Source organism: Phalacrocorax aristotelis, chromosome 15 (assembly GCF_949628215.1).
Source record: "Phalacrocorax aristotelis chromosome 15, bGulAri2.1, whole genome shotgun sequence".
Classification (NCBI taxonomy): domain Eukaryota; kingdom Metazoa; phylum Chordata; class Aves; order Suliformes; family Phalacrocoracidae; genus Phalacrocorax; species Phalacrocorax aristotelis.
The window spans coordinates 6,531,892-6,554,598 of NC_134290.1; the positions used below are offsets into that span (position 1 = coordinate 6,531,892).

The following is a 22,707-nucleotide window of genomic DNA, read 5'->3' on the forward strand; positions in this document are numbered from 1 at the left end:
GTTTACATTGTTCTTTTCCTCTCTCCAACTCTGCACTGGAGAAGTATTTAAGAGTCCAAATCCACAGTATAATTTAAGCAAGTCAATATTTGACTCTGCCTAGAAACCTCAGGGGTTTTTATTTTTTAATATGCACCTGAAGTGCTATTTTCCCTTCATTTTAAAAGCACAGGTAACACTGGTCTGGCACACCTATTTTTATCCTTCGGCTGCTTGAAAAACTCTTTAACAGATGTTAAAGAAAAGAGCAAAGTGTTACATTCCAATAAAATAATTACTAAAATTCAAATTTTTTAAAAAACTCTTCTCAAGCAAGTCTTGATTTTATACAGAACTAAGCAAGCTAGGTATTCTTAATTTTAGTCTGAAGTAAAATGAAAGATCTGAAAACACAAGTTATAGCAACACCTTTTGGCACACCTTTGCTTTCTTAGGGGCCTTTGGGTCATGACAGAGTTACAGCAACTCTTCCTTTCTGGCAGCTTCAGGTTTATTCTACCCTGCTGTTGCTCTCCCCTGTCCTGTTGAACACCTGGAGGAGAGTGACATGCCCTTGGGACTGTGTAGTTAAATTAAAAATCTTCTTAGGCCAGAAGAGTATTTTACCCTCCTGTTGAAGTACTGGACACTCTCAAGATTTTTACTTTTAATAGGAATGAAACACAGCCATCTAAAAAATATTTTAGAAAATTTATTGAAAACTGACATACAAAGGGTGATTTGGTCCCAAGAGCAGACAGACCAGAATCAGATCCTCCATCTTTCAAAATAAATTTTTTCCTAATACTGCATCACCTTTGCCATCCCACTTGTAAACAGCATTCATAAAAGTCTTTTAAGGAAGCCAGCAACAAAAGAAACTGTTACAAATACAGAAGTTTGAAAACACCCAGTAGCTTACTCTCTCTTACCCTCTCCAAACAATTGCTACAGCAAGAATCTTGCTCAGTCCCACTAGATTCTTGGTTCCTGCTCTACCCCACTCTTCTCCTCCCCCACCAATTTAAGCAAGTCATCCCTTTTCTCTCCTATCACAAGGGCAGAAACGAATGATGGAAACATTAAAATAAATGTTTTCTACCAAAGCAAATTTCTTGGACACAGTTTTTTCCCATCTCATGGTCTTTGTCAATAGTTCACCACTATACTCTTGTTTCAGATGGCAGAATGAGTCAGTGATGTCGTATTAGCATCAAACAATTACAAGAAAACACATCTCTGAAAGTCAACCTCTGCTACAAATGTTAATGGGAAAAAAAGTATGCTTAAATGCCATCTACAAAAATTTCTTCCTCTGCAAATCTGATATGCAATTTGACATTTTTATGAGGAAGAAAAACTGTATCTAGATTTGATGTATTTAGGCCTCCCACAGTTTTCTACATCCTCTGTCACAATTTTAGTGTTTCTGAGATGGTTTCATCAAATTTTTGAAATTTTTGTCCTTTCTTTTCAGCTTATTTAGAATTCAGAGCTATCAGCTAAAACAGTTCCAGCCTTGAACTTTCACTATAATCCTGCAAGCTTAAAAGCAGGTAATTATTTGGAGGCACCACATTCTTTACCCGCAGTGACTACAGCTTTCGCCAAACTGCATCGCTTTACTTTATACTTAAGCAACGTAGCATGTCAAAGGCTGTAAAATATAAGCATGTTCAGCTGCTTAATATTACATGAGAAATTTTACACAGTACATGCAAAAGATTTATAGCAGACCCTGAAATGAAATTAGACATAACAGCAAGATAAAGCTGCACGCTTTCTCCAACTTAATAGAAGTTCCAGAATGGTGAAGTTATACACCGGTTTCCAGAGTAATACCTATTCAAATGTTGGAATGTTTTTAGTGAAGCTCTGAAATGTTTTAGCAAGAGGCAGCAAATTTCACACAACCTTCAATGAGAGAAGCAAGATAGTCAGGACTTAACAAACGGGTATCTTTTGAACAAAGCTTCTGCCGTCAGCCAAAAGGAAAGGATGGCTGCAAACAGAGCAGCTTGATTTTAAACTATCGACTATGGGTTATTCAACAGTAAAAGATATCGTCACAAAGATTATCAATTAACTGTGCAAAGGAAGAGTAGGTTGTCTTAGGCAAACAGCTGCATTACCGTGCACTTGCTCCTTTACATTAGCAAGATGTCAAAACCAGACTGGGATACTAAGACTCGGAACAGAATCTATTACTTGGAAAGGAATTTCTTATGAAAAGCCCCAATTCAGGTATCTCTGAGAAAGCTCAAGGTCTTAAGAACAGAAGGTAAGATTCTCTGCCTTGTTTAAGGGTTTTAAACATAAACTGTTGTGCATGGAGGAAAGGTACAAGCAGTAACTGATTGAGCATTCCTTTTCTTAACGGCCTGACCAGGGTACAAGATTCTTTTGGCATACGTCTGTATAAACTACGTAACATTACATTAATGGCACATATTCTGGCTTAAATTTTAAGTCTAGATTCCCTCAGGAAGAAGACAAGCATCTTTTTTACTTCAGGAATGCCAGCAGTCTCAAAGTTTGGGGCTTGCTTACAGATAATAATCAGCATTTGACCCTCTTTACGCCAGGAAGTCAGCTCCCTGTTACTGGATTACTTACCATGTTTATTAAAACTAAAGGATGCCACTTATTTAATCAGAAGTTACACTGTTGCAACTGACTTTCCAACTGGAGGCATTCAAAGAATAACAGCGTAAGATAAAATGTGAATCAATTGGCTGAGAACCACTTTCTCCAGACTTTGCGTCATTTGGGGAGGGGGGCATCAAAAACCCACAAACACAATTTAGGATCCAATGAACCAAAAACTACTAAAGTTAATAGATATCTTGCAACTCAGTAGCTGGTTTTACTTTCTACAAAGCAAGAGGTTATGCTCGGCTATAGCATTCCTTCCCTACCACACTGCAGAATGCGTAATTTCTACATTTGAGTTTATATCAAATACAAACCAGCCACAGATGAAACAGTGTGAAAAGCTGTATTTCCATAGGGCTTGCTTTTCTACCTGTGACTAGACTCAAAAGTGTTTCTTCTTTTCCATACCTTTTTGTAATTAAAGTAAAACTACCTGACCAAGCATGGTATGTACACCAAAGTCTTATTGGCTCAGTAAGGGAAAGATGTGGTTTAAGCCACAGTTACATTCAATATTTGGATTTTATACTTTACCAAGGACAATTAAGAGGATATTACACCATTAAGCAAGATGGAAAGCTACTTCCTTGTTCCAAAGGCCTCTGGATTACCTTCTCAGTAAAAACAAGAATATTTAACTAACCAGAATACAGAAATCTTGGGTTTTTTTCAGTTTCCTTGTGTCTGGCCAATCCATGTTCTTATGATTGTTAGTAGGAAAACCAAAAACAAATAATAAAACTTCAGATTCACACAGCAAACCAGAAAGAAAGAGGGAATCAAAAAACATCAACAAAAAACATCAGAAGCTCACCACTTCCAGTCTAAAATCTGGTATCTACAACTCCATTTCTTCTTCTGCACACCCAGAGATTCCCAAATCAGCATACGGATCTGAGGACATGGCAGTCTGTTGTGACTCTGGGAATGTTTCAGTCTGTGGGTCAAAAGCAGCTCTTGCTGTTGACTGCTTAGCTTGACACCCTTCTGTACTCTGCTGCTTGAAGTTCTTAACAGAAACAGACTTCAGTTTATCTGTTAGAAATTCTGGAAGAGGTTTCCAAAGCACCAGCTCCATAGAAGGACGGCTCCTAGAAGGGATGGAGTTTCAGTTAAAATTAAGTTCTCCAATCACAACTATTAAATGCAGAAGACAAGTGAATATCTTGATCCATTGTGCTAGCCTAGAACTACACTCCAGAATCCATACACCGTTTTTTTATCCCCTATTACATTTCCTCTTCCTTAACTAATGCGATTACTTCTAGTTCTAACCCTGTATTTTCTTTCTTTTGCACCAAGCTTGATGACCACTGTCGGTCACACTTCAGGACCTTCTTTTGGAAGCTCACATACATAAAAATCAAGATATAATGGTTCTTTCAACAAACTTCAATCTGTATGAATGAGGAGCACAAAACAGACAGCTTGATGACCACTATAGTTACACTTACTTCTCTTTTACGTTAGGAGAGTATTTCCTATTTTTAACCAGATGAATGGTTTGTTATACAGTGTTGGCTGCATCATGCAGTAATTAAGGACACGTCCACAAATATGAGACTGGGTCTCTCTTTTCATTTGCATGTGTTAGCTACATAGTACCATGATTTCCTCCAGAACTTACATAGATTCTATTATTTTCTTTGTCAGGACTTCACCAAAATCCCTCTTCATCCCTTTTTTAAGGGTATCTGACAGGATAAGAGTGGGCAGATTGCTAACATTTCCATCAGCATGAACTTCCTCATCTTCATCAATTATCCTAGGAATGGAGGGGGAAGAGGGAGATAAACACTATTGAGCATACTGTTAACAGGCACATCCACTGCAAACTACAGTTATAGCTACGTGCACTGCGTTGCACAGTGTAGGTCTCTGACCTAGGCTGGGTACCAGAAGCAGCGGGGCCATGTTAGACAAGTCTCTCTTGGGCCAATATACCCTAAGAACGACTGTTACCACAGAAGTCACTTGAGCAGCTATGCCACTTCTGGTACCTGAGCTAGCTTTGTCATCCCTGCATCGTGCAGCAGTGTGCGATGCAGACATATACCAAGAGAGAATAGAAAAATTCGCTTCAAGGGAAAGTGTATGATTGCGTCGCGTTACAAAAGTGAGTCTCAGTTATGAGCAGCTTCGCCTGCTCAATTCCCCATTTCTTAACTTCGAGAAGGTGCTTAATACAGTCCTTAACCTTTAAGGATGTTGCACCAACTTCTCAGAGATTAAAACCGCACAAACAGTTGAAGCATTTAGAACAAACTGGAGGTATCTCCTTTGTTTTTGGTAAACCTTTTAAAGAAAATTTAGCAGAAGAGCTGGGAAGGATGGGGAACAATCCTCTAAGAAGTCCAAAGCAGACTTTGTAACGCAGATATAACCAGCTAATAAAAGACATATAGCACTACTCTGATTTACCCACGAAAAAGTAAAATAATCTAACAGTACCTTGCTTCCCTTCACGCATCATCTATGGAGTAATCATCTAAAAAAAAATCTTGTTTTATAATTTATGTAACTTTTGGCTTTTCTAACAACTGTCTGCAGTGGTCATTTTAGATATTTCAGAATACTACCTCAACTGCAATCAACTGACATATACACATGACATTCCCAGAAATGTTTCAAAGGCAAGAATGCACAGTACATTTGTTAAATGATTGCAATAGACTACCGATAGCCACCCCACTACCCCAGTATCAAGCCATCTGGTATTTAACAGCAAGATAAACTAGTCTTATTGCATATATGCAGAGAGGTCTTTCTGGTTCGTGCTATTCTCTACACTGACAAATCCACATCTGTCTTGAGTATGTAGAAGTATTAATCACAGAACAAGCTGCAACTGGTTGAACAAAACTGAGCTCAAGTCTGACCAGATAACATCAGTTAAAACTTGAGCCCTGGATACTCATGAAAGAGCATAAAACCCCATTACGGTATACTGATGCTGCATAATGGTAGTGAAAAGGTGGTTATTTATTCAGCACCTCTGCTCTAGCACCCTCAATTTCAGATCACAGTATTGTCCCCAAGACTCAGAGGACCATAGGTAGCCTAAAAAGAAACCACTTGAACAGAAGGTTCACCTGAAACTTACAGTAGTGTCATCACACTGCTAAGTGCTAGATTTAACCCTTAACGCCCACCAAAAAAGGGAAAGCTCAGCAAAGCCAGTCTACTCAATCCCTGCATTTACCTGTCCTCAATTTCCTGAAGCTTCCTGCGAGCAACCTCGCATTGCTGTTCCCCCATTGTCTGATCCATTTCTTCACAGGGAATTTCTAACATGGCAGTTTCAGGACCGCTGCCACCATACTGACTTGCTACCTCCCCAGCTGCCTGCTGACCTGCACAGAGAATCCATTCTTCAGTGTTGGGATTCAAAGGGGAATTTTTGGCTCCTGTCAGTCTCTTCTTCCTCACAGGACAACTAGGAAACAAAATAAGTTAACAATTGTCAAACGAGAAACATGGCATTGTACAGAAAAACAAAAGTTACAGAAAGTCGTGCATTTCAACAGATTTGACATATTATGGAAACACAACCTGCACAAAGAAAATAAATCCATGTTGCTCTTATTAAAATGTGGGTACCTGTGCAAGAAAATCAGTGCTATACAACTAATTAGGTAACTGAAATGGATTTGGGGTTCTGAGCAATTCAGGGGGAGTTCCAAATGGAAACAATGACAGAATTTCCCTTCCTGCATATGTTGTAGGTGAGAAGTGCTCAAATCTTTATAGAAAACAAAAAGCAAATTAAGATTTTTCAGGCTATAAGAGACAAATTTAATTTACCCTTCCGCCTCTTCTTCTAGCTTATGCTTCTTTCCACAGCGAAAAGAGACGCTGCAAAAGGAAAACAAATGGTTATTTAGCTTCTCATTATATCTTCCAGTGGCACTCAGATTTTCAAACACCACTTTCCTCCCTTTTAAAATTTCACTTGCAGCCAAGAGCCAGTCACCGTATGTGACCAGCTGTGAAGGGACTGGAATTTTTGGACAATAAATGACCACTTTGTTCCAAAGAATATCAAAGGCTGCTGTAATTACTCAGTTCTCCAAGCAGAAATCCATGCTACTTTCTCCTCCTTTATGTTTTTTTTTTTTTTCCCCACAAGGGGCATGACCAATTTTTGCTTAGAATTCAAATGCTTCAAGAAGCAACACGTGATCCAACTTCAGTCTCTCGTCTCCCAGTGACATACTCAAATTAAATATGACCAAACAACAACATTTTATGGAACAGTTTAAGTTTTTTGTGCTCACATATGAGGAAGAGCAAGTTAAAAAAAAAACAGTTAAAAAAAAAAAGTACGTGAGCTTAAGAGTATGTCCAGATGTTGATACACTTAATCACATGTCTTTCCTTTTAGAAGGCTCCTTCGCCCCCACCAACAAGCCCCAAAGCCGTAAGGCGAGCGCGATACAATTCTAACATTGCACGAGCGAAACGGTACTAGTAGAAAACAAATTATAACCCATCTCGAAAAGAAAAGTTATTTCACGCGGGCAGCGCAGCTCAGAAGCGCGCTCCTTCCCTGCCCCAGCGGTAACTGGTTTTGCACTCACTGGCTGTGGCCCTGCTGCTGGTGCAGGCCTTGCGGGGGCGCGGCGCTGGTGAAGGAGCCCACCGGGGCGACCGTCAGGCCCTCGTTGTAACTTCCGAGCGCAGCCAAAGCGGCGACGTCGAAGCTGCTCTGCAGATACAGGCCGGAGGCACCGCCGCCATCGGCGCCCTCGCTTCCGTTCCCTGCCATTATCATCACGGGGGGCTGGAGGCGATCGTGGCCGACGGCCCCCGGCGGCGGCTCGACCCGGTCGGGGACGGCGGCCGGAGCCTGGGGGAACTCCACGGCAGGACCCGCGGGGATGCCCTGACAGGATCTGCCCAGCGCTGCCATTTCCTGCTGCCGAGGAGAAAAAGGACATCAACGCCGCCCGTCCGCACCGCCGAGGGGGGGGCCCGGGGCCGGCTCCCGCCGTGCTACGGGAGGCCCCGGGACCCCGGTTCGAGGCCGCCCTCCCGGCTCGAGGCGCTCCCGCAGGAGAGCCGGCCCAGCGGCACCGCCAGGGCGCGGCCCGCCCCGCCGCGATAGTGGACAACAGCTGCCCGCCCGCCCCCGCCTGCCCGCCCGCGGAGCGCTCACCGCCGGCCCGGGCCGGGCCCGGAGCTGGACGACACCGCCAGAGCCCAGAGCCTTTCCAGGCCTTTCGCCGCACTTGGAGAAGGCGGGCGCGGGCACTCTGGGTGTTGTAGTCCCGGGCGGCGGCCCGCGGGGCGCGGCGGGAGTTGTAGTCCCGGGCGGCGGCGGCGGCCAGCGGGGTGCGAAGTCCTCAGCGGCGCTGCTGTGGTGCCGCGGCGGCCATGGGGTAGCAGGGACTCCCGGGGCAGGGCAGGGCTGCCCCTGCTGGGAGCGGGGAGCGCCGGCCCTCCGCGGCAGCGGCAAAGCTCCGGTTCCTGAGGGAGCGTCGAGACAGACCCTCTTTTGTCTGCGGCCTGCGTAATCTCCGCGGCCGGCAGCCAGCCCCGCCGGGCTGGGGCGGCCCTCCTCTGCAGCCGCCAAATCCCAGTCAGGTGAGGAGCTCATTCCACAGCTTTCCCCCGCTGCGTGGGCTGTGGCCGTGGGGAGCAGCGAGCCAGGGCTGTAGCTGTGAGCTGTCGGGAGGTTATGATTCCAAAGCCCAAGGTAATAGCCCTGTCCTTTCCTTTGGTAGCCGAAAGCTACAGCTAGCAGGTGACTAACAGGTGTGTCTTCTGCTCTGACTCAAATGAAAAAAGTGCGTTTCCTGTGGTATTAGATATGGGAAAGCTTTCTGTAGCTACTGAAGGCCTTACAGACGTTGGAAGTTTCCGCCACTAAAAAGTTGCGAACCCTTGAGAAGAATCGCAATGGCTAGAGATGGAAGGCAAAAAACCTGTGTTTTAATACGATAATAACTTTTCTTTGGCACCTTTTATTCCTGTGGTATAGTTTATTAAATTTTGCAAAGGAAATCAAATTCAGCCCGTGCTAAGAATGGAGTACCAGCCCCTGCTGAGAGGGTCTAGCACTCAGAGCAAGGTAAGCAGTACTGCCTCGGTCTCTGAAGATGGATCCTGCAGAGGGTTTGTAGCTTTAACGACGCTGTACAAATGCAGAATTCTTTGTTTCATGTTTACTTTTAAACAAAAATAACATTAGATGATCAGGCTGGTAAAGTTTTCTATTTTCCTTACACAGCTTGCTGTGTTATAAAACGGAAGCTGTAAAAAGCACGTTTTCTGATTCTTATGTTTTACATTGAATGTATATTGAGTTTTGTTTGTGGCATGTTTCTGAAATGAGGTAAAAGTGCTTATAAACTGTCGGGAGTTAAGTAGCTTACAGAACAGGTAAGGCTGTCGTCCATGCTCGGAGGAATCGGGGCCCAAACTCCAATGTGACTCAACGTGTTAGTGTAATGAACAGACTGATTTGGGCAGGAAGAAGCACGGAGCTGTTGTAACAAAACATGTTAGCTGATGTATGTTAACGATTCTGAGGATTTTTGTTCGTTTGTTGTGTTTTCTGTCTCTTCTAGGTTCCAGGTTGTACCCATGAGACATACAAAATACCTTGACGGTATTTACTTAATAGAAATATCTGAGTGCGCTGAGCCTATATTTACCACCTCCAGTTTTATTTTTTCTACTGTACTCACTGCAGACCTTACTTATTACTCTTATTTCATTGCTTTGGTTCCCATGCAGAGAAACACTTCTTATTCTCAGGAAACCGTAAGGAAATGTTAATTGGATTTTACTTTAATAAGATCGGTTTCAACTTCTTCTGAATTTCAGTCCTGACTGAAGGAAGTTTTGATTAATTATCTTCAGGAAAGACACAGCTCTTTCAGAATACAGTACAGCATCTGCAATAACTTAACATTTCTGGGAACTGGACCAAGAATGAGAAGGATGAAGAAGTAGTCAACATGCCTTACAATGAGAAATTCAGGGAGTACAAGCTTATAAAAAAATTATGTGCAGTCTTTATGTATGAAGGAAGAGGAAATTTCATCACGGAAGTGCCTTTGACGTAGGAGACATTGTTGTGTCCAGCTGAAGTTAGACGAAAAGATACAATGAGGTGAACTGAGGACCTAATTTTTAATAAAAGGGTGGTTAAACATTTGAACTGGATGTTGTTATTAGTACTATGATATTCAATAAAATGTAGAGTCAAAAAGCATCCCATCAGAAAGCCAGGCCTCTAGAGATCTCTGAACCAAAGGCCTCATCCAAAGTATGTTCTATGATCAATTAGACTCTTGAGATTAGAATGTATCATAGTAGTGGTTTCTGTTGACCTTAAAACCTATGAGTCTGTGAATCTATTAATTTCAGTTCCTAAATATCCATTTAGGAACGTAACTAGGTAATCAATATTGAAAAATTAAAAAAAGACATGCTAATAAACTTTAGATTGAACACTATTATCAGTGAACAATATGCTGTGATTTAAGATGCTAAGGTTTAGCACCTGCTAACTTGCAGACATCCAGCAATCAACTTAGGGACTTCCTGAGGGAAATAAAATATTGTTATTTCTCACATCTCAGATGAAATGTGAGTCATATAAATTATATATATATAATAATAATATATATTAAATATATATTTTTATATATCCCAATAGAAATTGGGATTTGGTTAATTCTTAGACTGAGTCATTGTATCTCTAATACCAAACATAAACAGTCCTAACATTCTTTTATAAAAATCCTAACATTCTTTCATAAAAAACAGACCCTGTGAGCAGCTTGGTTCGTGCAGAAAGCATTTGCACAGTTCAGTAGATAAGCCGTCAGCAGTGCAATGGTTGTGTTGCCTACACTTAATCTGGATACTTGTAATTGTTCCATCTCTGAAAGACGTTAGTGATCATGGTACAAGTCAGAGAGAAATGTTTCTCCTGCTGCAGGTTTTTGAGAGTTTATGTGGTTCTCTAAACAAATACTTGCACTGTGCAAAACTAAGTACATGATATATTTCACTGTGATTTTCTCCTAGATATTATATACATGTGGGTTCAAGGCCCTGTGTCTTTTCATGCCTGTTACTCTCTTTTGTTCTCTAGTTCCCCCGCTGTACCTTGTTTCTGGCTGTTTGTGCTGTTGGAATTGGAGGGACCTTTCAGTATGGGTATAATGTTTCCATTATCAATGCACCCACCCAGGTAAAATACCGTCTCTTGTTCACAGGGTTCTTTTACAGTAATGGAGGTATCCTGTCTACCTGTCCGAGAGGCCAAACACACTTTTACTGCAGTTGCAGCGGGAACCGAGGCAGGCTTCCGCTTGTATAAAGGATTCCAATTGATTTCCAAAATGGTTTCATGTGAATTTGTTTGTCAGTACCTCCCATCAGAGGCATTCTGTGTCAGATAAAAGTGCCAAATACACCACATAAATACTTCTGTTAAAGTCTGTTTTAGAAGGATTAAGTGACATCTTCCAGTTAGAGTTTTGACTAAAATATCCCAGAACATTAAGAACAGAATAGAACAGAATATTTTTAGTTGGAAGGGACTTATAACAATCATCTAGTCCCAACTGCCTGACCACTTCAGGGCTGACGAAAAGCTAAAGCATGTTATTAAGGGCATTGTCCAAATGCCTCTGCAACACTGACAGGCATGAGGCATCAACCACCTCTCTAGGAAGCCTGTTCCAGTATTTCACCACCTTTTCTGTAAAATATCTCCACCATTTCTCCTAATGTCAAGTTTAAACCTCCTCCGACGCAGCTTGGAACCATCCCCACGTATCCTATCACTAGATAACAGGGAGAAAGGATAGTTACAGGTGTCCATCACAAGGCGGCTTAGTGAGAAAGATCTTAGAGAGCCAGAAAGTTGCATCTGTAGTGTCTGACTTGTAGGCATTTTCAACTACTTGTTGCTTGTGTCCATTGCCATGGCCTTGAGGATTCTGCATATTGTATGGATGACTCAAAAGGATCTGAGCAAATGGTCTTGTGAAAGTAATGGGTATAATTTTCTGCTGTCAGATATTTATTTTCTCGTGAAACTGTGAAGACTGAATTTGCTACAAAATTGTATGCTTTCTACAAGGTTAAAATAAGCTGTTTGTGAAAGAATATATAATATGCTGGAAATTGAGAGTTCAGCAAGTTTGTTCTTCTGTTAAGTCCTTGCTATCTAAAAACAGGACCCTTTGATGACAGGTATATGCCAGTTCCAGAGTTTCTAAAGACATTTTAGGAAACCAGGCATGTGGAATAACAGTTTAAAAGTTCTGACACATGAATACTGCAAGAAAGGTGGAGGAATGTTAGAGCTGCAGAAAGGAATTTTACTGTGGCTTGTTGGATTACAGTAGGGCAGGGAGATTTAAACCAAGTGTCAGAATGAATCTCCTGACAGTAAAATTTGTTAGGTCATGTGAGACCTCTGTGCTCTGAGGTGTTCCTGAAAACCAGTAGGACCTACCCATCCATCCTGTCCCTGCTTCACTCAGAAGGATCTTAGAGCTCTTCTGTAGAAATACATGGAAAGGTTATGCCTCTCCTCTAGTGCAATATAGACTCTCCTGAGGTAGGGCACGAAAGCAAAGCTGCTGGGCAGTCCTTGAGAGGTGTGAGGAGTAGGAAATAGTAATGTGGTCAGGGAAGATACTGCTAACCATCGATGGTTTTAATATAATACAAGTAGGATGGTACCTTTTGTTGGCTTCCAGAATTAGTTTTCAGGATTGATGTACAAGTTATTTATAGTGCTATGCTGTAGAGCTACATACAATGCTACACAATCATCATTCTTTTCTACTGCAGCATATACACAGGTTCTTAAATAAAACCTGGACTAGTCGTTATCACAAGGAACTAAATCCAGATTTGCTGACTTTTCTTTGGTCTGTCATTGCTTCTATATTTGCACTTGGAGGCCTGTGTGGAGCCCTTATTGGAGGCAGCATGGCGATTCGGCTAGGCAGGTGAGTTACAGCAGCAGGCATATAGCTGTATGTTTTCCTTTCCTACTTTCTCACTGGAATATAGATTAAATAAATGGAAAAAGAGTGGGAGAAAATGTACCTTAGGTGACTAGAAATATTTTTAATTTCAAAGCCGAGTTTTCTAATAGAATTTTACAGTTCATTCCAATGGAACTTTAAAAGATGAGCCCTGAATTATAGCCTTCCCGTCGAGTTTTCCATTACATATATTGAAATCTAAGTAGGAGTATGCACATACTGTATGGTAGGAAACACAGGTCCCCTATACACATTTGCAGCCTACATGCCAGAAAGGACATGCTGTAACATTTCATGTGCATTCTGTATAGATAGAGCATAAATGAACAAAACCCCACTCCTCCCTTGTCAGGCATTTCTGTCATATTTATGCATTATCCTTATGCTTAGGTTTTTTTTTTTAAATATGAGTAAAAAGTTGTATCAGGTATCTGCACTTCCAGTGAGTAGCACGTTTCTTCAGTATAAAGCCCATTTTTTCCATATTAACAGAAAGGGAAACTTTTAAAAAAACATGCTATTGCAGGTTTCCTTAATGTTGTGGTTTTTTTTTTTTTCTTCCTCTTTAGGAAAGGAGCTCTTCTGATGAATAATGTTATAGCAATACTGGCCTCCATTTTAATGGGGATCAGTTTTCCTACAGGATTGTTTGAGTTACTGATTGCTGGAAGGTTTTTGATTGGCATAAATGCAGGTGAATGATTTCCTATTCCTACTTTGAATTCCTCCTTTCAGCTATGGTGAATGATAAATGATTGTCAGTGCTGATTCTTTAGGTAATACGGTACATGTTTGTATGGTGCTTTGTAGATAAAATGACAAAAACGTTCTGTAGTCTAACTTGGAATCTGAAAGCAGCTAAATTAATAGAGAAATTAACTAAGTCCAATTTCCTACATGTTTTGGTTCGGTAACTCTTTTCAAAGCAAAATCTATTAATAGGAAAATGTTTTTCCATTTACTTGCAGGTATTGGGATCTGTGTGCAGCCTCTGTACATTGGGGAGGTTGCCCCAAAACATCTTAGAGGTGGCATGGCCATGGGGAGTTCCATCTTTCTGACTGGGGGGATTCTGATGGGACAAATAATTGGTTTGAGGTGAGAAATTTTTTTCCTGCCTTGCATTACTTGTATGTAAAGAATTCCAACTCCCTGCAGCTCCCTGCAAAACACTCGTTGTGGCCATTGTAGCATTAGGCAATCATCTTCACACAGAAGGTGTACCTGTAAGAAGAAAACCCTGCTTCTGTCACCTTATTCCTACAACTGCAAACCATCTGTACTACCTCTCCAGGGAAGTATTCTCAGTTTAGATGGGTCAGCCAGAACAGCATCAGTAAAACAGGTACATTTATGCTGACTTCATATTTTCTGCCAATTTCTTGCTGGAGACAGTGGATGTCCATAAGACAGGAGTTGAGAGCAAAGGACTCATCATTTCTGTATTGTAGCACTACTGCTGGTTTCGTCCCTTGTGAGATGAGATGAAGTTGCAAGGGGCTTTATACAGTTGGATCTTAAAAAGTTCCAAGAACAGTGACTGCACAACCTCAAGATGAAAAGCGTCTTTCATGAAGTCTGCTAGGTTTCTGCTGCCCTAAGAGCAACTGCTAGTACCCTGAGTAACATAACATTATCTGTTTTTTCTCTGTCCCTCTACCAAAAGCACTTAGACTTCTCTTTTTTCCTTATTCCTAGCTTCTGAATTAACTGATTTTGCTAGATACTTTAGGTGTGAAGTGCTACATAATAGAGCAGAATATAAACTTCAGACTGCATGATCTAGGGTCAGTATTTAAAATGCAATACACTTTCTATTTTAACAAATTTACATTGCCCACAACACATCATCCTGCTGATTCTAACCATACCAATTTTAATGATGCCTTTCCATGTAATACACCTTCTCATTAGATTAGCTTTGAATGGGAGGTGGGATTAGATGACTCTGAGTTCCTTTCTCTCCTAAATTATTGTATGATTCTCAAAAGCAGATGCAAATGCTGCTGCTCACCTTAAGGTGAAGTCCATATGCAATTACTTTCCCGTATTGCTAGAAAACACTGCTTTGGCAAACCTGAAAATAATGCTTCGGACTAACACAGCAATAAGCAGCAGTAAAGTAGTTTTGCTTCTCTCTTCCCGAGTGAAACCTGATTTCAGAGTGGCTGGAAAATATTTTCCCAGCCTCTTTCTGCTGAGGATCACAAGACATAGGTACCTGGTTACAAGGGAACTTCTGTTGAAGGACAAATACCTTGCTCCTGAAGCCTTCTGAATAGTCACCAATAGCTAATTACTTGTTGGTTTTTGTTCTTTTTTTTTCTTTTTCCACACCTCTCCCAGGGAATTATTAGGTGCAGAAAGGTATTGGCCTTTGTTGCTATCCAGCAGCTGTTTCCCAGCATTTGCCCAACTTTTATTCCTGCCATGGTTTCCTGAAAGTCCCAGATATCTTCTTATTGACAAAGGTGATGAGCTGAGATGTGCCCAAGGTAACGTAGAGCATTTCTACTTTCTCTGTGTCTTCAGAGGGGTACAATGAGTATATTGGGTTCTAGATTCTCCTTTTCTCGTTATTAACACAACATAGTTTTATCACCTAGTGCTTTTTGGCCCATGTTTTCCTCCAGTGAGCTTATGGGGAGAAGGGATTGTGGATCTCAGGAGTCTGTAATAGATTGTGAACAAAACTTCATTCTCTCATTTCAAATATATGTTCATGTTTTTTTTACTCTCTGATGAAATATCTAAACGTTTAATAATTTGTCTCTTGGATGAAGTAACATACATGAACTCCTTAACCTCTCACTGGGTTGCTCATTTCTCAGGTTATGTCACAGGTAAGTATCACTTACGTCAAATATTTTCTTCCATTCTGCGATACTGTTGTACTTCTCCTGTAAGAAATAATTGAAAATAATATAATAAAAAGGAGACAGCATAAGCAGCTGAAAAATTAGAGAGCTTTTTTGCTGAAAAAGAGGTGATGTTAAAAAATTGATTCATTGGCTATTTGAGCAGAAAACTCATCCTCCATTTTCTAAATATTTAGTTATCTTTTAAATACTTTTTTTCCCCTGTTATATCATGTGGGAGAACTATGACAGCTGAAACTTTTCACTTTATCTTTGAGAGAGCTATGATTGTTCTCCTTTTATTCAAACCCTACTCAAGAAATAACTGTCATGTGGTAAGTGTGCAGTACCACATAAATGAGCAAGTAAAGCCTGCATACAAGAAGAAGAATTTGAAAGACAAAAATTCAGATTAGTTGTGATTTTCTTTATCCTGAAATTACACAGTTCTCTTTACACTGCAAGAAGAAACTAAATATCACAAGAGAGATTTTTTTCACAACAGAAAGCCAAAAGGAGACATTGAGGTAGCTGTTTGTATCTTCACACACCATGGGTAGTATTTTACTCCCAGAGAGACCCAGTGGAATAATATTCCAGAGAGTAAAGTGTTAATCACTAAAAGTAAGCGGGTCTGATTAATTAATTCAGTTTGAAGGTCTGCTAAATAAATATGAAAAGACTCTCTATGGAATAACAACTAAGTAATAAAATCAAGAGGACAGAAGAACTTAGAAGATACTCCAATGTACAAATGTAGACAATAAAACAGTCACATATTTTTTCAGAAATGGGTTCAGAGTTTCTACTTCTGCTTGGTACGCTAATTCTGATTTAGCTCACAGTGACATGAAATTACTCTTGTGATCCCTGGATTTTCCACTTAAAATGCTAAACGAGAGAAATGACCAGGAGAAGTTTGCCTTATAAACATTTGATAGGGTTGTATTTAATTGAATTTTCATTGTATGCATAAATAAAGGAAAAACATTTCTTCCTTTGCTTTTCTTGTGTTAATTCTTTTGAAGTGCTGTTGATGAGCATATGAAGTTTTACTTGTCTAGAAAAGGTATTTGTAGATAGGACAGTGTATCTTGTGGAAAGATCTTCAACAAATGAAGTTAAAGAGGCTCAATTCATTAATTTAGGCCAAGGTGAAATTTGTTAGGAATTAGAAAAGAGGCAGGGTTCACAGAGTGGGTAACTGAAAATCAAACTGACCAAAAAGTTACATTTTTACATAAAGCCATCTGTGCCTGCATGCCTGTCTCCTTTCCCCCCTCCAAGTCTGTCAGCTGATCCAATGAAAATACCTCTCTCTCGGCTTACCTTGCCCAAAAGTATTCGTAGGCCATCACAACTGCAAAAGCACAGTGACTACCAGTGCACTCTAGAGTTAATTATGTCTAATTTGGAAGCCACGGACAAGATGACCATAACGTCCCTTTTGGATTATGATCTAGTTTGGGCTTCATTTAAATGTAATTTTCAAAATGTAAGTGAAGCTTGCAATCTCCATATCATATTCAAGGTTTTTTTTAACATAACGTAATAATGGATTTTTTTCCCCAAGAATCATGGTTGCTCTTGAACTCAGACTGAAGAGTGGCTAGAGCTTCAAGCTGGTTATGCTGTTAGTGATAACAATAGCATTGGAAAGTTTGCTTTCAGGATCATCAAAAGTTCTCCTGTTGCCCTTAAGAAGACAAATTGTCACGATATATTTAATCTGAACTGATGTTATGTACTCTTAGGTTTTAGGACCATTAGCAGAGAATTTAGTCTTGCATCCAAATGACAGCTGATAACGCTTGCCTTAGAAAAATTACTTATCATCTTTACTCTAGTTCAGTAAATGCATTCCACTGGCAAAATTAAAGACAGGGACATAACAAAAGACTTGATACCTGCCTAGAATTTAAGCGAAAGACTTCAATCTGATTAGAAGGCGCTTTACTGAAAAGACTGTTTGGAGGTCTGTGGTCCAGATATAAAACACTTCAAAATATTTTGCTTGGTGAATATTTCAAAGTCAGATATTCCTCTAAAAAAGCAAAGCAATGCCACTGAAATCTCAAAATCCACCACAACAAAGCATGTTAGAAAACCAGCAAGCAAAAAACAAGTCGCAAAGCAAATGACTTTTTTTTCCCAGCTTCCTAAAGCAGGAAGTTTTCATATCCTAGCAAAAGCCAGGTCATTATGGGAAGAGGTAATTTTCCAGAAGTTGTGGTCAATAGGTAAACATGAGAGATTTTCTTCTTTTTTTAGCTTTGAAGCGATTTCATTGTTCTTCAGAGTATCGAAGGGAGATGGAAGACATACAGTGGGAATGTTTTGCCTTAGATGGGGAGAAACCCAAGAAGCCCTGGCAGTTATTTGTTGATTGTGGTGTGAGATGGCAGCTCATTACCGTGATTGTGATGACTATGGGCCAACAGCTCAGTGGGATAAATGCTGTAAGATTTCATACATACAAACAGCTTAAATAATTACTTAATTTGCATCTGGTTTTTAACCTTCTGTTAACACAAAGGATCCACATAGAGAAGCTCAGAGAAGTGGGATAAGTGGGAAAGAATATCTTTGTATTATTTCTGTTTCTCTTTTTGCAGTATTTTTTTTTTCATTTCTGTGTTTCTGGTATGTAAATTTCTTGAAAGGAGGACTTAATACCTGTGTTTACATCATCTGAAAAGTAAATAAAGGTGGATTAGCATATCCCACTGTGTCTGGGATATGTTCAGTAAGTTGAATAATTATATTTTCTTCTATGATAGCAATATATTTACCTAGACATGAATTTAACAGATACTTCTTGCTGTTTACATCAAATCAGTAACTTATAATATAAAATACATTAAGCTGTATGTTTAGTATGAACTTGACTTTGTTTCCAGCTAATGATTTAACTACTGGCAACATCCCAGCATTTTTTTTTTACTGTTGTAGATTTATTTCTATACAACTTATATTTTCGAACAAGCTGGGGTCTCAGCAGAAAAAGTCCCATACATGACACTCGGCACTGGAGGTTTTGAGTGCCTCGCAGCCCTCGCCTGTGTAAGTAACAATATATTCTCCCTCCTAGCATAAAGAGTAACGATTCTTCTTGAAGTACATCGGTAAATACGAGATCAATATGGTAACGGAAAATTATGTCTTGTCCACAGGGTTTACTGATAGACTACATGGGAAGAAGATCTCTCCTCATTGGGGGTTATCTCCTCATGGCCCTTTGGAGCATTGTTCTAACATTCTCTCTGACTTACCAGGTGTAAAGGAGGACTAATTTATATTACACGATATTACTATAGTGGGTGAAAATCTGTGATGCTCAAAAGAGGCTGGAAGATAAGAGCTGTATAGGTTTGAACAGCAGCATAAAAAATGACAGCAGTTGAAGGATTTGATCAACTCTGCAGCCACATTTCCCTCAAATAAGAGAGTGCTCAGCTAAGATTTGATCATGTATTTGTCTTAAAGCTGCAGCTGCGTTTAATGCTGACAAAACTAAGTGATGACAAACAGCATTTATCCTAGCTTGTAAAGTAATTTTAGGATGAATTACTACAGAGTGATGATACTAAGCATCAGGGTCCACTTCAGTCACTTAACTGTAAAGCAAACAATAGAACAAAAATACCATAAGGATGCTGAAATTCAAAAGACACTTAAATCCGTTAAGTGTAAATTCACGAAAACTATTGGAAACTCACATGGTGCCTTAAATTTATCATGTGAAGCGACATCCTGCCTCGCTTTTTGATGTAGTATAAAGAGATGCATCGTAAATAGTTCTGTATACCCTGTCAGCTCAAGGAAGGCAGCGCCACAAACCTCCTGAAATGACCTTTTAGAGGAAATCTATCGCTACATGTGCAGACTGTATTATACTAAGTTTTTATCATTGCCTTCAGGTAATCCAGGCAAGATGATGTACACCTGTAGCTCCAACAGAGAGCAACTTGATTTAGTCAGTATTTGGTTGCGTGATAAATCCTTATCTGAAAAAGGTAGGATTAAAGAGCTGCATTCTTTCTACACCATCAGCGTTTGGAGCTGGCTTTAAGCAGGTGGATCACATGCAGCCAGGTTGCAGGTTTGATGCTTGGAGGGACGGTAGGGTTAGGGGCGGTACAGATTAGCAAGTGGGACATGGAAGAGGCACCTACAGTAATTTCTGTGTGGTTGGGGAAGAGTGAGCTGCTAGGCCGGCAGAATATTGAATGAGCCAGCCGTTAGGCAGAGACCTAGGTTTAATTATTTGATTGTAAATTTCTTGGTTTGATTTTGAATAATGGGATTTCAAGCTTAGGTTTGATCTTTCTGATGCCCCTAGTTTCTTAAGTACATAGTAATCCTAATGTTTCTTTACTGCACTGTTGGTATTTATGTATACATGAATAATAATGTGATAAATCTGTTCACGCTATGAAAGTGCTCAAGGAGAGCTGACGCAAGGGATCAGTATAAAACAGCAAAATAAGCCAGAATGTTAAACTACTAAACACATAATTGTTACATTAAGTATTGGTGAAAAATTTTAGCCTTGGAGGACTAATTGTATATCATGGCAGAAGTACTAGACTCCTTTTAGCAAAATTATTAAATGAACAATATTTAATTTCTCTGAAGCAGTACTCTTAAATAAATTAGCTGTAAACAGCCATGAATGACTGTTGGTCTTGGATGCAATAAAATAGCAAAAGGAAATTTAACTGTTAAGCTAAACTTTAAAACTGGATTATCAAAATCTGAACTAAACCTTCTTTTCTGTTCCAGGAACTGTACTCATGGGTGCCTTACGTGAGTGTGACATCTCTATTTGCCTTCATCTTGAGCTTTGGGTTGGGACCAGGTATTAGACAATAATGTTTTAAAGCGGTGAGACGCGTTTCTGGGGCCGAGGGGGAACGTTGGCAGCTCTGCTGCATGAGCTAGGCAGGAGGTATTTACTGTAAGGCGGCTGATGCTCTGGCTAAGGAACACAAGTGAGCCCATCTCATCAGAACAGTTTAGTCTCCCATAGCCTTAAACCGAGCAAATGTATTTTTCTGGCATTGGAAATACTGCAAATGGACATTTAGCATAATAACCTGTCCTGTTTCTGAAACTTATTCCCCCAGGTGGCATAACGAATACCCTGATAGCTGAACTATTTTTACAGTCTTCACGTCCTGCTGCTTACATGATAGGAGGGACTATTAGTTGGATTAGTTTCTTCGCAATTGGAATGCTCTTTCCCTTCATAGTGGTACGTTTGCGTAACGCGTTTTCCTAATTGCCTCACCTCCCATTTAATCTTCTCTCAGGTTCCATCGGATTGCTTTTTCTTATACAGCAACACTGCCCCTCAACCGAGTATAGCTAGATTCAGTCCCTCTTAAAATACTTTTTAGATATCTACAGAAAAGAATAAAAAATGAGAAATGAAAATTAAAAGGAATACATAGGGGTAATTTTCATCTTCAGGTGAAAAAAAATGAAGGAGGTACCAAAACTAGAAAATCTTAATCAGGTATTGAGATTCAAATAACACATTTCTTAATAGCACCTTGTGCTTTTGTGTCAAAATAAAGCAGAAGTAGTACCTGGGGCTACTGGTTCACATCTCCTCTGAGAGCTCACGGAGCTTACATAAAGAGGGTTCTGGGATCAGGAAGATTAGGAAAAACGATATAGGCTTTTTTTTCTAGCTTTGTATTTTCAGCACTTACTCTTGAGAGCAAAACATGCAGGAACAGCACACAGCAGGGTATCTTGATTGTCAGGCCTTCTTGGTTGAACTCTGCTTCTCAGTAAGATAGTTGGGGTTTTTAACATGTATATCATTGCAAAATATTAATAAAAATTCAGAAAAAGATATATAATCTTAAAATACGTGACAGCTAAGTAGCAAATGCTCACTTCTCCAAACAATTCATGATGTAATGTGTTTGTAAATGGTTTATCTTTTTCTTTATAAAAGGCTACAGCACTTGGTAGTCTTATCTAAAAATAAAATTTTAAAAAATTTACATGTGAAGTAAGGATGGGTTGAACGCCTTTTTATTACAAGTGTCAGAGCAGCAATGTGAGGTGTGAATGGAAACAAAAAGCTTTTTCTCTTCCCAAACCCACTGTTCTACTTGAAAGGCGCCGCAATAAAATACATTTTGTTTTCACAGAACGGACTGAAGCAGTATTGTTTCATGGTGTTCTTAGTGGAGTGCTCCTTAGTTGCTGCCTTCATCTTCCTCGTAATTCCTGAGACAAAAAACAAGTCTTTTCTGGAAATCAGAAAGGAATTCCACAAGCTTAATTTTGGAAGAAATATCAAAAAAGAGGAAACAGCTTTATGAAAGATGACAAGTCCCTGATGAATTTTTAAAAAATTCTGTGTAACTTCGCAGCTGTAACAGAACAGTGTAATACCATGAACAAGTAGCTTATTAAATCCTCCTGTATATTTAGAGGAAGTTTAAAGGCAAGTTAATCTTTCTGAAATGCTGTTAAAACATATATTACTGAAACGCTATTAAAAACCATTATACATAGAAGACTCAGTGTTTAGCTACAACTTGATGTTGTAGGGACGCAGAAATGCTGGGAGAGGGTGTTCAACCCACTCCTGCCCCCCGGCAGATTTCTTCAGATAATTCAGTAGCTCTTTTATTTCTAAGCCCCTTCTTCAGGTTCAGATAATCAAGCATGTTATTGCTTTACTGACTAAAATATTCTGAGGCATTAAAACCCAAGCAAGAACTGACCTACTGAGAAACCGGTATTTGAAATATTCTAGTTTATATATAAATTGGGGTATTTAGTTGCTGTTTTTCACTTAAATAACGACTTAGAAAGATTTAAGGACATGCCTCATCTAGTCCTACTACTGTAACTGTACAAAGACAGTACAGCACCTATCTCAGTTACTCTTATTTGTAATAGACTTCATTATTCCTGAAAGGGTAATAATAAAACAGATTCTGGCATTTGAGTTTGGGTTTATTTTTTTGCGCTAACCTCACATCTTAACATTTTAAACTCTGCCACAGGGTAAAACCTCTTCTACTTTTGAAGTTCAGTTCCTGGCAGACTGAGATCAACATCACAGAAAGCACCAAGCAGCAGAAAGGACAGATGATTGGAATAAACTCTTCATATTTAGTAGTCAGAAAGTAACAAGCCTTAATTACATGTGGTGTTTG

The 22,707-nt window shown here is 39.8% G+C and overlaps 2 protein-coding genes across 5 annotated transcripts; one reads left to right on the forward strand and one right to left on the reverse strand.

Annotated features, from left to right (window-relative positions):
* Window positions 1–671: 671 nt before the first annotated feature.
* On the reverse strand, window positions 672–8,233 carry CCDC117 (coiled-coil domain containing 117). 2 transcript variants are annotated; one of them, XM_075110425.1, is made up of 6 exons: window positions 7,793–8,233; window positions 7,215–7,549; window positions 6,439–6,489; window positions 5,837–6,070; window positions 4,262–4,399; window positions 672–3,725 (listed from the first exon to the last, which is right to left on the reverse strand). In XM_075110425.1, the coding sequence occupies exons 1-6, from the start codon at window positions 8,231–8,233 to the stop codon at window positions 3,473–3,475; spliced, it is 1,452 nt and encodes a 483-aa protein (XP_074966526.1). In that variant the 3' UTR covers window positions 672–3,472. The 2 variants fall into 2 exon arrangements, with proteins under 2 accessions (XP_074966526.1, XP_074966525.1); XM_075110424.1 differs by having other exon boundaries at window positions 7,215–7,552.
* Window positions 8,088–22,496, forward strand: LOC142064897 (solute carrier family 2, facilitated glucose transporter member 11-like). 3 transcript variants are annotated; one of them, XM_075110422.1, is made up of 13 exons: window positions 8,088–8,220; window positions 8,618–8,707; window positions 10,745–10,843; window positions 12,460–12,620; window positions 13,229–13,353; window positions 13,628–13,757; window positions 15,006–15,154; window positions 17,789–17,976; window positions 18,470–18,580; window positions 18,691–18,792; window positions 20,303–20,378; window positions 20,647–20,774; window positions 21,688–22,496. In XM_075110422.1, the coding sequence occupies exons 2-13, from the start codon at window positions 8,663–8,665 to the stop codon at window positions 21,859–21,861; spliced, it is 1,488 nt and encodes a 495-aa protein (XP_074966523.1). In that variant the 5' UTR covers window positions 8,088–8,220; window positions 8,618–8,662; the 3' UTR covers window positions 21,862–22,496. The 3 variants fall into 3 exon arrangements, with proteins under 3 accessions (XP_074966523.1, XP_074966524.1, XP_074966522.1); XM_075110421.1 differs by lacking the exon at window positions 8,088–8,220 and adding an exon at window positions 8,275–8,332; XM_075110423.1 differs by lacking the exons at window positions 8,088–8,220; window positions 8,618–8,707 and adding an exon at window positions 8,260–8,332.
* The last annotated feature ends 211 nt before the right edge of the window (window positions 22,497–22,707 follow it).

Coding starts and splice junctions, on each gene's coding strand:
- CCDC117 (XM_075110424.1), bottom strand. CDS start 8,233: ATGAGCTCCTCACCTGACTGGGATTTGGCGGCTGCAGAGGAGGGCCGC. Junction 6,490..7,214: donor CAGCAGCAGGGCCACAGCCA/GTGAGTGCAAAA, acceptor TTCCTTTTGCAG/CGTCTCTTTTCGCTGTGGAA. Junction 3,726..4,261: donor AAGAAAATAATAGAATCTAT/GTAAGTTCTGGA, acceptor CATCCCTTCTAG/GAGCCGTCCTTCTATGGAGC.
- LOC142064897 (XM_075110421.1), top strand. Junction 13,758..15,005: donor GGACAAATAATTGGTTTGAG/GTGAGAAATTTT, acceptor CACCTCTCCCAG/GGAATTATTAGGTGCAGAAA. Junction 18,793..20,302: donor CATTCTCTCTGACTTACCAG/GTGTAAAGGAGG, acceptor TTTCTGTTCCAG/GAACTGTACTCATGGGTGCC.